The sequence below is a fragment of the Sarcophilus harrisii genome, chromosome 3 (genome assembly GCF_902635505.1).
Source record: "Sarcophilus harrisii chromosome 3, mSarHar1.11, whole genome shotgun sequence".
Taxonomy (NCBI): Eukaryota; Metazoa; Chordata; class Mammalia; order Dasyuromorphia; family Dasyuridae; genus Sarcophilus; species Sarcophilus harrisii.
This window is the reverse complement of record NC_045428.1, coordinates 323,643,395-323,656,182: the sequence shown is the minus strand read 5'-3', so window position 1 is coordinate 323,656,182 and position 12,788 is coordinate 323,643,395. Positions and strand designations below refer to the sequence as shown.

Below are 12,788 nucleotides of genomic sequence, written 5' to 3'. Positions count from 1 at the left end.
TCTAAATTTATTTCCCTACCTTAATTTTTATGCTATCCAATATAGATTCCACACATCTGCCAAGCTGATAAATGTAAAGAAAAGATATGGTCATGTCATTGCTCAGTTCCCTCTTGCTTTTTAAATAAAATTCAAGAACTTTTACCATGTAAACCACTTTCCAATTTATGCTCAGGGTACCTGTCCAGGAATACTGGACATCTCTTTCCTTCATAGTTTGATGCAGTAAAAATAGTAATGATTTTGTTGTTATAGGACTTCAATTCATATACAATCTCTGATATGTAACCTTGGGCAAAATATCCAATCTACCCAGATCTGAGATTTTTATTCAGTGTGAAAGAGAAGGTTGGACCAGAACATCTCTGAAGTTCTTTCTAGCTCCATATGTGTGATTTCTATTCAATGACATACTATATTCTAGCTACTTCTCTAATTCCTTGCACAAAAAATATCACTTTTCAACTCCCAATTGAGTTTCTTAATATTCCTAACTTCCTTCAATTCTCAGCTCAAGGTTATTGCTCATATGCTACCCTTCAGGTGTTTTTGCCCTCCATCTCTCCATTTCCAACAAAATTACTAGGATTCTGTCTAGTTACAGACTTGTCATCTTCTTCGAATGGTATATAACCTCCTTGAGGGCAGGTGCTAATGCATGAATTGCCTTTATATCCTATAATGCATAACACACTATAGATGTTAAAGAAATGCTGATTGAATGCTCGATTACATGAATATAGGAATGAATCTAATTTTAAGGATATTTATGTTGAAAAACACTTGTCCCCAGTATGATATATTACATAATGTAAATTTTGTTTTTTGCAGTCTGATTACACCTACAGTGGTGATTCACACATTTTTGACATTTGGATTTGATTTTGTAATGTATTCTATTTTCTAAAATTTCCACAATTTTTCTAGCATATGAAGTAGTTAAAAGATGGAGTTGGGGGATGTAGCCTACCATTGTGGATAAAGTCCTAGATAGAGTGTAAAGGACCTACTTTCAAAATTTGCCTCTAATATTCATCTACCAACTTTAGGTCAAAAGGCAAGTAACAACTACTCTGAGAATGCTTCTTCACTGGCAAAATGGGGATACTAATGCTTGTAATACTAACCCACAGAATAACTATAAGGTTCTAATGAAATGTGAAATGTGAAATTTAAAAACCTTATTGAATATGGATCTAAGATCTTATTATGTATATATGTGTGTGTGTGTGTGCGTGTGTATGTGTTATTAATATTATACTGTTAAGTGAGAAAAGGCACTGCATTTAGACTCAGAGAATTTCTGTAGGATTTATCCTTCTCATCTTTAAAAAGAATGCTTTAGATTAAAGGTTTCTGGTATCACTTCTAACTCTGACTTTGAGTTCTTTATTTTTCTCCTTCCTTCCCTTTCCTCTCCCCTCCCCAATAAAGCAAACAATCTGATATAATTTATACATGACAATCATGTTAAGCATATTTCCATATTAATCACGTTGTCAGAGGAGAATCAGAAAAAAAGAAAAAATAGAGAGAAAAATAAACAACAGAAATAAAACAGGAAAACAATATGGTTCTATCTGAATTGAGACTCCATAGTTCTTTCCTTTTTTACATTATAGCTTTTTATTGATAGAATATATGCATGGGTAATTTTTACAACATTGTCCTTTGCACTCATTTCTGTTCCAACTTTTCCCTTTCCTCCCTCCACCCCCTCCCCTAGATCGCAGGTAGTCTTATATATGCTAAATATGTTAACGTATATCTTAGCTACAATATATGTGTGCAGATCCATGCAGTTTTCTTTTTGCACAAGAAAAATTGAATTCTGAAGGTAAAAATAACCTGAAAGAAAAACAAAAATGCAAGTAGTCCATATTCATTTCCCAGTGTTCCTTCTCTGGGTGTAGCTGATTCTGTCCATCATTGATCAATTGGAACTGAATTGGATCTTCTCTTTGTTCGATAGTTCTTTCTTTGGATGTAGATAATTTTCCATTGTGTGTCTTTGGAATTGTCTTTGATCATGGTATTCCTGAGAAGAGCCAAGTTGACCATAGTTTATTATCACATGATGTGGCTGTTATTGTGTACAATGTTCTTCTCGTTCTACTCTTTCACTAAACATCAGTTCATTTAAATCTTTCCAACTTTTTTTTTTAAATCCATCATCTCATCATTTGTTATAGAATAACAGTATCCAACTGCATTCATATAACACAAATCTTCATCCATTGCTCCATTGATGGGCATTCCCACAATTTCTAATTCCTTGCCAATACAAAAAAGAGCTGCTACAAATATTTTTGTGCACATCAATCCTTTCCTGTTTTTATAATCTCTTTGGCATACATGCCTAGTAGTAATGTTGCTGAATTAAAGGAAGTATACAGTTTGATAGACTAAATTGGTCTTCTTAATGGTTGGATTAGTTCACAATACCACTAAGTGCCTTAGTATCCATATTTTACCATATATGTTTCAATATTCTTAATTTTCTTTTTCTGGCATGTAGACAAATCTGACAGGTGTGAAGTGATAATTTAGGATTGTTTTAATTTGCATTATGCAATTAATATTTATTTAGAGAATTTTTATATGACTGACAATAAGTTTAATTTCTTCATCTGAAAACTGCCTGTTCATATACATTACCCATTAATCAATTGGGGAATGAATTGTGTTCTTACACATTCGACTCAGTTCTCTATATATCTGAGAAATTTGTATCAGAAACACTGGTTGTAAAAAAAAAAAAAAAAAAAAAAAAAACAGTTTCCCAGCTTTTTATGCTTTCCTTTTAATCTTGGTTTCATTGATTTTATTGTATAAAGCCTTTTAATTTAATATGATCAGAAGTAGTCATTTCATATTTTTATAATGTTTTCTGTCTCTTGTTCAGTCATAAATTTTTCTCTTCCCCATAGATGTGACAGGCAAACTGTTCCTTCCTTCCCTAATATGGGATGCTTATGGTATCACTCTAACTCTTGCACCCATTTTTACTTTATATTGATATGGAGTATGAGATTTTTGGTCTCTACATAATTTCTCATGTAATTTTGATGAGTGTTAATTTTATATAGAATTTTAGATTTGGAACAGCTAAGCCACCTATCTTTGTACTTTTTTCATTAATTTCCTTGATATTTTTGAACTTTTGTACTTTCAAATGAATTTTTTGATTTTTTTCAAATCAGTATAAAATATTTTGGTAGTTTGATTAATATGGTACTAAATAAGTAAAATATTTGAGGTAAAATTGTCATTTTTATTATGTTAGCACAGTCTACTCATGAGAAAAAATTTCCATGTCTCACTTTTTTTGTGCAAAAAGTATAGTTCCTGGGTTTGTCTTGAAAGATATATGCTAAAATATTTTATATTATCTACAGTTAAATGGCATTTTTCTTTCCATGTCTTACTGCTGAGTTTATTGGTAATATAAAGAAATGCTGATTTATTGTGGTTTATTTCATATTCTGTAACTTTGCTAAAGTTGCTAATTGTTTCAAGTAGCTTTTTAAAGTTGATTTTCTAGAATTTTCTAACTCTGCCATTATATCATCTGGAAAGAATTATAGCTTTGTTTCTTCGTTGCCTGTTCTAATTATTTCAATTTATTTTTTTATTGCTGAAACTAAGATTTGTAATATAATAGTGGTGATAATGGGCAATCTTGTTTTATCCTTGTTCTTACTAGAAATCTTTCTAGCTTATGTTCACTACATATAATGTTTTTTGCTGGTTTTGGAAAGATACAGATTATCATTTTAAGGTTCGAAAAAAAAAAGAACTCAAAATATTTTTAAAAATCAAATGAGAGCTCTTGAGAAAAACCAAAAAAATTAAGAACAATTCAAGAAAAACAAGAAGATTATGAAAAAAAAATCAATCAACTAGTAAAGGAGATCCAGAATCTTAAAGAAGAAAAAAAACTCCTTCAAAACTAGGATTCAGTATTGTGGAAATTATTTGGAAAAATAAGGAAACAAGGAGTCTTACCAAATTCCTTTTATGACACACATATGATGCTGATACCTGAATCAGGTAGAGAAAAAAAAATCATAGACTAATTGCCCTAATGAATATTGATTCAAAAATATTAAATAAAATATTAGTAAAAAAGATTATAGCAAGTTATCAGGATAACACACTATGACCAAGGAAAATTTATACTAGGAATGCAGGGCTAATTCAATATTAGGAAAACTATTAGCATGACTGACTATATTAATAATCAAACTAACAGAAATCATATAATCATCTCAGTAGATGCACAGAAATCATTTGACAAAGTCCATTACCCATATCTATTAAAAACACTTGATTGTATAGGAATAAAGGGAGTTTTCCTTAAAATGGTCAGTAGCATCTATTTAAAACCATCAGCAAACATCATATGTAATGGGGACAAACAAGAACCATTCCCAATAAGATCAGGAGTGAAACAAGGTTTAAGTTTTAGACATCTTGAATTAAAGATGTCTGCAAGACATCCAGTTTCAAATGTTCAATAAGTAGTTGGAGATGTGAAACTCAGGGTCAATAAACATTAGGGCACAATAAGTAAACTTGAGAATCATTAGCATAGTGAAGCTGATTAGATCCATGAATTAATAGGATCGTCAAATGAAACTGTACAGAGGCAGAAGAGAAGAGGATGCAGGACTCTGAGACATCCTCATGATTAGTGGGTATGCCTTAGATGAAAATCTAATAAAGAAGATTGAATACAGGTCAGTTACATAGGAATAATATACAGAAGAGAGCAGGGTAACAAGTAGCCCTGTTATGGTTTAATTCCTTTTTTCAAGCTGCCTTTGGTGTTCATCATTATATTATTTCACCTGTATGAATACATATGAAAGGTCAGTTTTGAACCACCCCCTCCTCAATTTGTCGCCCTGTGGCTATATTAAAACTTGGTATACATATTTCCTCAAATCTGAAATACCTGAGGTGGAGCCACAATGGTGGAGTAAAGGCAGGAACTCATTCAACCTCTCCCCCAAACCACTCCAAATTCCTTTAAATAATGACTTTAAGCAAATTTTAGAGTATCAGAACACCCAAAAAGGAAAGAGTAGAAAATATTCCAGTCAAGAGCAAGTTGGAAGGTTATCAGAAAATGTTCATGACACCGGAGTGGGAGTCCATTGTGCAGGCCCAGCTAAGGGTGAGCCAGTGCAGGCCCAGCCCCAGTCCCAATTCAGGTCCCTGCTGCAGGTGACCTCTGAATCAGTAGCAGTAGTGGTAGCTCCCAGACCTCTCAGCTCACAGACAACAAAGAGGACTAGGAATGTAAACAGAAAAAGTCTGTGGAACCAGGATGGGAGCACAGTGCATAATCACAGCGCAGGCTTCACCAGTGCACCCCGCATCAGCAATAGCTCCAGCCCCAGTCCTGATCCCAAATAAAGCAGTGTTGCTGTAGCATACTAGATCTTACAGTTACAATGAGTCAGGGACATTTCTAACAGCTCCAGGGCAGAAAGGAGAGCTTGTGATCAGGTTCCTAGAAGGATCTTTGAAAACAGCTGCACAATAAGCCTGAAGTTTGGGACAGTGTATTCTCTACTCTGGAAACAAAACTCTACTTTAACAAAAAGTCAAGAGCAGAGTAATAGGCTAGGAAAACAAGCAGAAAACAAAAAAAATTTTTCTTAAAATTGAAAGTTATTATGATGACAAAGAAGCTCAAAACAGAAGATGATAACAAAGTCAAAACTACTACATCCAAAACCTCCAAGAAAAATAAGCATTGTGCTCAGACCATAGAAGAGCTCAAAAGGGATTTTGAAAATCAAGTGAGAGAGAGAGAGAGAGGAAAAATTAGGAAAAGAATTGAGAATTGTGCAAAAAGAAATGCAAAAAAACTAATGAGAAGATGAATATCTTAAAAAGCAAAATTAACCAATTGGGAAAGGAGGAACGAAAGCTCACTGAGGAAAACGATTCCTAAAAAATTAAAATTGAGCAAGTGGAATCTAATAACTTTATGAGAAATCAAGACACAATAAAGTAAAACAAAAAAAATTTTAAAAATTTAAAAATGTGAACTAGCTCATTGGAAAAACAACTGACCTGGAAAATAGATCTAGGAGAGATAATTTAAAACTTATTGGTTTACCTAAAAGTCATGATCAAAAAAAGAGTCTGGAAATCACCTTTCAAATAAATTATAAAGGAAAACTGTCTTGATGTTTTAGAACCAGAAGATAAAATAGAAATTGAAAGAATACACCAAGCATTTCCTTAAAGAGATCCCAAAAAGAAAACTCTCAGGAATATTATAGTCAAATTCTGGAACTCCCAGGTCAGGGAGAAAATACCACAAGCATCCTGAAAGAAACAATTCAAGTATAGTGAAGCTAGTCAGGATAATACAAGATTTTAAAGTTTCTACCTTAAAGGATCAGAGATTTTAGAATATGATATTCTGAAGAACAAAGAGCTAGGATTAAAACCTAGGATGAAAACCGAGAATCCCCAGCAAAATGGAACATAACCCATTCAGTGGAAAAGGTGGTCATTCCATGAAATAGAGGATTTTCAAGTGTTTGTAAAGAAAAAAACAGAGCTTAATGGAAAATTTGATTTTCAAATATAGGACTCTGGAGAAGCATAAGGAGCTAATTAGAAACATGTTATCCTAATGAATTAAATAAGGTTTATCTGTTTACATTTTTGCATGAGAAGGTAATACTTATAACTCATTAGAACTTTTTCATTATTATGGCTGTTAGAGATATAGATAAAGGCCACAGGTGTGAGTTGACTATAAAGGAATAATATCTTTTTTTTTTTAATGATAAAAATAAGTGGTAGAGGGGAATATACTGGGAGAAAGGAAAAGGAAGAAGTGAAATGCTTCAAAATAGCTGCCATAAAAAAGGTTTTACAGTGGGGGAAGAGAGGGAGAGAGTGAATCTTATTCTCATCAGAATTGGCTCAAAGAAGAAATACCATACATAGTAAGGTGTAGAAATTTATCTTACTCTGCAGGAAAATAGGAGGGGAATGGGATGTGAAAAGGGGAGGAAGATGATAAAAGAAAGGGTATACTGGAGAAGGGAGTGTTCAATATTATAACACTTTTGAGGAGAGACAGGGTAAAAGGAGAGAGAATAAATGGAGAGGAAATAGAGTTTGCAATAATAATTACAAAAAGAATTTCAAAGCAGGTTTCTCTGATAAGGCCTCATTTCTCAAACATAGAGAGAATTGAATCAAATTTATAAAAATATAAGTCATGCCCCAATTGATAAATGATCCAAAGATATGATCTGTGCCCAAAGGGTGATAAATTAATGCATATCCTTTGACCTAACAGTACCACTACTTGGCATGAATACCAAAATAGATTTGGGGAAAAAAAGAGGAAAATAACATATATATGCAAAAATATTTATAATAACTCTCTTCTATGGGCAAAAAAATGGAAAATGTGGGGATACCCATCAATTGGGAAATGGTTGGATAAATTGTGGTGTTTGTTTATGATGGAATATTATTGTTCTTTGGAAAATTATGAGTAGAATGCTCTCAGGAGAAATAAAACAAACAAACAAAAAAACCTGGAAAGTCTTCCATGAACTCAAGCAAAGTGAAATGCATTGTATGCAAAGTTATAGCAATGTCATGAAAAGATCAACTGTGAATGATTTATTCTCAATGATACAATCACCCACAACTACTCTGATGAACTTGTGATGAAAAATTCTATCCATACCCAGAGAAGGAATTATATCAAGATACAGATTAAAGCATTCCCTTTTTCTCTCTCTCCTTTTTTTTTAAACTTAATTTTTCTTGAGGATTTTTATGTTCATTATGGTGGGAGACCTATGTTTTTTTTTCCCCCCACAACCTGACTTTTATGGAAATGTTTTGCATAGCTTTACGAGAACCCAGAATACAAAAAATTTAAAAACAAATGCAAATAAATTATTTTAATGTAATTGGGGGAAATATTAAACAAACAAACAAATAAAAGTTAAAATAAATCTGCAATACCCCAGTATTTTGAAGAGGAAAACATGTGAAACAAGCAGATTTTTTCTATTAAAAATTAAAACCTTGAAATAAATTTTCATAAAAGAAAAGGCATATCTATACTAAGGAATATCATAGATAAATGTTTCACAATACCACCTAGTTTCAATAGCACATGTTCAGAAGGAAAATTCTCATTGGTATTTTATCTTATCTTTTTTTGTAACCTAAGAAGCCATACCCATTATTCCATAGTAGATGTTCCATAAATATGTGTTAAATTGTTAAATATTGCTAGTCTTGAAGGGAAAATGGAGGCCTCTGTTCCTCATTCATATAAAAGTAATCTTTCTCCCAAGCTTCTACATGCCAGAAGGCATATTAATAAACACTAAATGCAAAGAGCAAACTTAAAAACTCACATCTGCCAGCTAAACATATATTTTGACTTTTAGGACAATACTGAATATGAAACATGAGGAATTCAGAGGTTGCCATAATCTCTTTGACCTTGTCACAAAATGTTTCACACCTTTTTGTTCACTAATTTCATTCAGCAATGAGCCAGCCAAAATAAGTTATCATTCCCAGTTCAGTAATATGGAGATTCATTTGCTAATATGCACTAGAAATTTACTTTGTGGAATATTTTGCCCATATTCTTGTAACATGAATGAACTATAAACATGATGAGCTATTAAGTAACACATATTGCTCCCTTATTCTCCTTGACCTAAGGTAATTTAAAAGAAATTATTTTAAAAATCACTTTTAGAACTTTTTTTTTTCCATTTGGGTTTGGCAAAACATGTTTTGAGTGGAGTTAGAGGGCAGCATAGAAATCACTAGTTTTGAGAAGCTAAAACTTCATGATACACATGTTAGAATTTTAACCATTATAATACTCCCAACTTTAAATAGAAAATGAATTGCAGTCAAAAATATATTGTTTTATGTGCTATTCATTCTCTGAATTCTTATGGAATGTAATTTCTAGCCCAAAATGTTGAACTCATTGCTAAATGCTAAATTGTCTAATTTCCGTGTTATAAATAAATCTTGGCAGTCTCAGCATATAGCAAGCCTCTAAATGTGAGTGTGGGGGGACAGTCTGTGTAGAAGGACATGGGGAGTTTGGGGGGACCAGGGGAGACATATCTTCCTTTTTATGTATCCCGCACATCAACTAGCAGAGAATGGAGGAAGAGTGACAGCAGAGGCAATTCATGAATAAACAGTTATTGAATGAATGATTGATTGTTATTGCTTGGGGCTCTGTGCTGTCTTGCTGCTTTATTTTGTAACATCTCCTTCTGTTATATTGCATTGAACAGAGGATAAGATCTGGACTGCCGTGCAGCATAACAACACAGAGCTCACTCGAGTGCGAGGGGCACATCCCAAGAGGCCCTATGTCATGTACTTTAACTACAGCAGCAGCATGGAGCAGCTGGAGGCTATGATCAACAGTGCCGAGTATTGTGAGCAGGAGGCCATTTACCATTGCAAGAAATCTCGTCTACTGAACACCCCCAGTAAGTTCTCTGAATCTTAGTTCTTTCTTTTCTTTGCCATTGTTGGTTGCCCATTTATACCTTTCAGGACCAGGAAGGAAAATTGTTAAATCCAGGAATTATTTTCCAATGTACCCAAGTCACAGTCCTGATTCTAATATTTACCATCTTTGTGATCTTGGTTAAGCCATTTATTGCCTTTGGGTCCTTTCTTCATCTATAAAATGAGGAGGTTATTCTAGAAAGCCTTTTAAGTTGTTTCTCTCTCAATGTGTCACCTTCTGACTTTGAACACATCATTTAACAGGCCTTCATATTCCTCATTTACCACATGGGAATAATTATAAGTATATAATGTCCCTTTTGGCTTCAAACATTCAAAAGTCTCCCTAGATCTTATGTGATAACTTCTATCAAATTGCTTTGAAGTTTTAAAGGCTTCCATAAATTCAGGGTAATATTATTTCTATGGCTACTACAAATAGGTAACAAGCTTCCACTCAAACCATTTACTATCTTCCCTTTCAAGTCAATTTAGGCTTATTTCATTTTTTTTTTTAATTTAGCAGATTTCAGGAACTAGAAACTGGGATTCATTAACAAAGAATGTAGCACATTTACTATATTATAGAATATGCAGTGGAATGCTGACTTCTAATGCTTTGATGTTCCTATTAAAATGATTCTCTATCTCATTATCCCAACCAAGGAATGCATCATGTTAGCCAAATGAAAATCCAACAGTGAATGTCAGCATTCATCAGTATAATCTGTCCAGCCCATAACTCTCTTGCTTCTGGGTGTATCAAAAATATTTTAGAATCCAATATTATCTATCTTAATGTTTATAAGTAATTTTTAAGGTATTGTTACTTGTAGAGCATTCTTGATTTGCCTCCTGGGAGAGATAAAAATGTTTACATGACATAGTCTCTACCTTTATAGAGTTTATAATGCAAAAGGCATTATAAAATGACAGAAAATAAAATGACAGAAAGGCAGGTAAATAACTATTATTTCAGTATCTTCAATACGAGAATAATACAGAAAAAAGTGCCTAAGAGCAATGTTAATGAATGACTTTTGAGTTCAGAAAAGGAGGACATTTCAGTAACTTTCTAGAATAGATTGTTGAGGCAGGAGAGATTTCTGGAGGAGGTAACCTTTGAGTCAGACTTTAAAGAATAGGCAGGAATTTCACATATACTTATGACCAATGAAGGGAGAGGTAGAAATAGATATCAATGAGAAAAATGATAGAATTGTGAAAGTACAGATGTTGCATGGAGGGCAGTGAACTGGTTTGTTATGATTCTGCATGGAGATAAGCAATAGAACATAAAAGTGGAAATTTTTTGTGGAGGACCATAATTGAAAGTAAGAAATAAAAGAAACAAGTATTAAGTTCTTTTTAAAGACTGGCCACTATCGTAACCACTTTATAAATATTAGTGCAATAGATCCTCACAATAATCCTGAAACATAGGTACTATTATTATTCCCACTTTACAATTGAGAAAACTGAACAAATAAAAGTTAAATGACTTGTCCAAGGTCACACAACTAGTAAATATCTGAGGCTGCATTTGTCTGAGATCTTCCTGACTTCAGGTTCAGTGCTCCTTTTACAGTGCCACTTATCTTCAGGAATCTTAACTTTATCTTGGGAATAACAAAGAAACACTATTTCTTAGGGCAAAAGAGAAACAGGTTCACATGTACAAATATCTGTGAATCAGAAAGTAAGTTACAACAGCAAGAGGAAAGAAATAGAGAGACTAATCAATATGTCACAAGTATTTATTAGGTGTTTTGTGTGCCAGGAATTGCAAAGAACAAAGAGCCCTCTAACAGATTATATTCTAATGAGAGATAATATGCACACATGTAAGTATATTTATAAAAAACAGAAAATGAATATTGGGTTTTTTTGGGAAGTAGAGTCATGACAGTTGAGGAAGATTAAAAAGATTTAAAAAGCACCCACATAGAATGTAGTACTTAAGTTGAAATTTGAAGAAAACCAGCATTTCCAAGAATAGGGCATAAGTACAAAGGCACAGAGAGAGTAGATAGAATGCTATGTGTACAACAGTAAGGATAGTTTTGCTATATCATAAAATTTAAAGTGGAGGAATTAAGTATAGACAGTTGAAAAGGTAGAGAGGGGCCAAGATGTGAAGAGATTTAAATTTTCAAACAGACAAATTTATATTTGTTTCTGGAGGCAACATGAAGTCACTAGAGTTTATTGAATAAGGCAGTTCCATAATCAGACCTGTAGTAAAGGAAAATCAATTTAGTGGCATGAGTGGAGAATAGATTGAAGTAGAGAAAAACTTAAAACAGGAAAGCCAAATAAGAGACTGTTTTAGTAGTCCAGGTGAGAGTTTAGAAGGATTTGAATGGTCAAACAATCAATTAATAAACATTTATTAAGCATTTACTATGTTTCAAGCACTATACTAAACTCTAGAGATACAAAAAAGAGGCATAAGGTGAGATTTTATTAAAGAACTAAAGGATTCAGTAGTTACAGTTGGATGAACATTGTAGATATAGAGGGTAGCTAGAGGGAATGTCCAGAGAGAAGTATTTTTATTCATGAATCTGTCAGGATGCCAATGTCATTGAATTGAAGACTAAGTGGTAAGAAGTAAGGTATAAGAAGACAGGAAATAAAGGAGATGGTTTAAATACCAACAATGATTTAGCATTTGCTCCTGGAGGCAATAGGGAGCCAATGAATGGAATTTATTGAGTGCATGTATGTATGAGTGTGTATATTTGTGTGTGTATGTGTGTGGCGGGGGGGAGAGAGAGAAGCAATATTGGACCTGCATTGCAAAAAAAATATCACTTTAGTGACTGAATGATGGATGGACTGGAGTACAGAAGAGACTTGAAGCAGACAGAAATAATAGATGGCTATTGCTAATAATCAAAACTTTATAGTGCTGACAGTGTCTGAGGAAAGAAGGGGTCATATACAAAAGATGTTGCAAAAGTGAAATAGACCGTTCTTGGCAAGAGCCTGAATAGGGAAGAAGAAAGAGATAGTATGCATTCTAGGCAGACTCCTAAATTTCAAACATAAAGGACTGGGAGAATGGTGGTATAATCTTTCTAAATATAAAAATAAAAATGAAAGGAAAGGGATGAAGAAGAAAGATAATAAATTCTCTTTTGCATAAATTGAGTTTAAGATATTTACTGAATATCCAGTTCAAAATGTCTGAAAGACAGTTGAAAGTGTGAGATTGGAGGTCAGCA

At 33.2% G+C, this 12,788-nt stretch overlaps 1 protein-coding gene across 1 annotated transcript in view; it reads left to right on the top strand.

The window, feature by feature from the left end:
• CNTNAP5 (contactin associated protein family member 5) overlaps positions 1-12,788 on the top strand; it is an 876,250-nt gene that overhangs the window by 562,276 nt on the left and 301,186 nt on the right. The window contains exon 13 of the mRNA XM_031959885.1: positions 9,336-9,536. Coding sequence (XP_031815745.1) covers positions 9,336-9,536 — 201 coding nt within the window. The remainder of the gene's footprint in view (positions 1-9,335; positions 9,537-12,788) is intronic.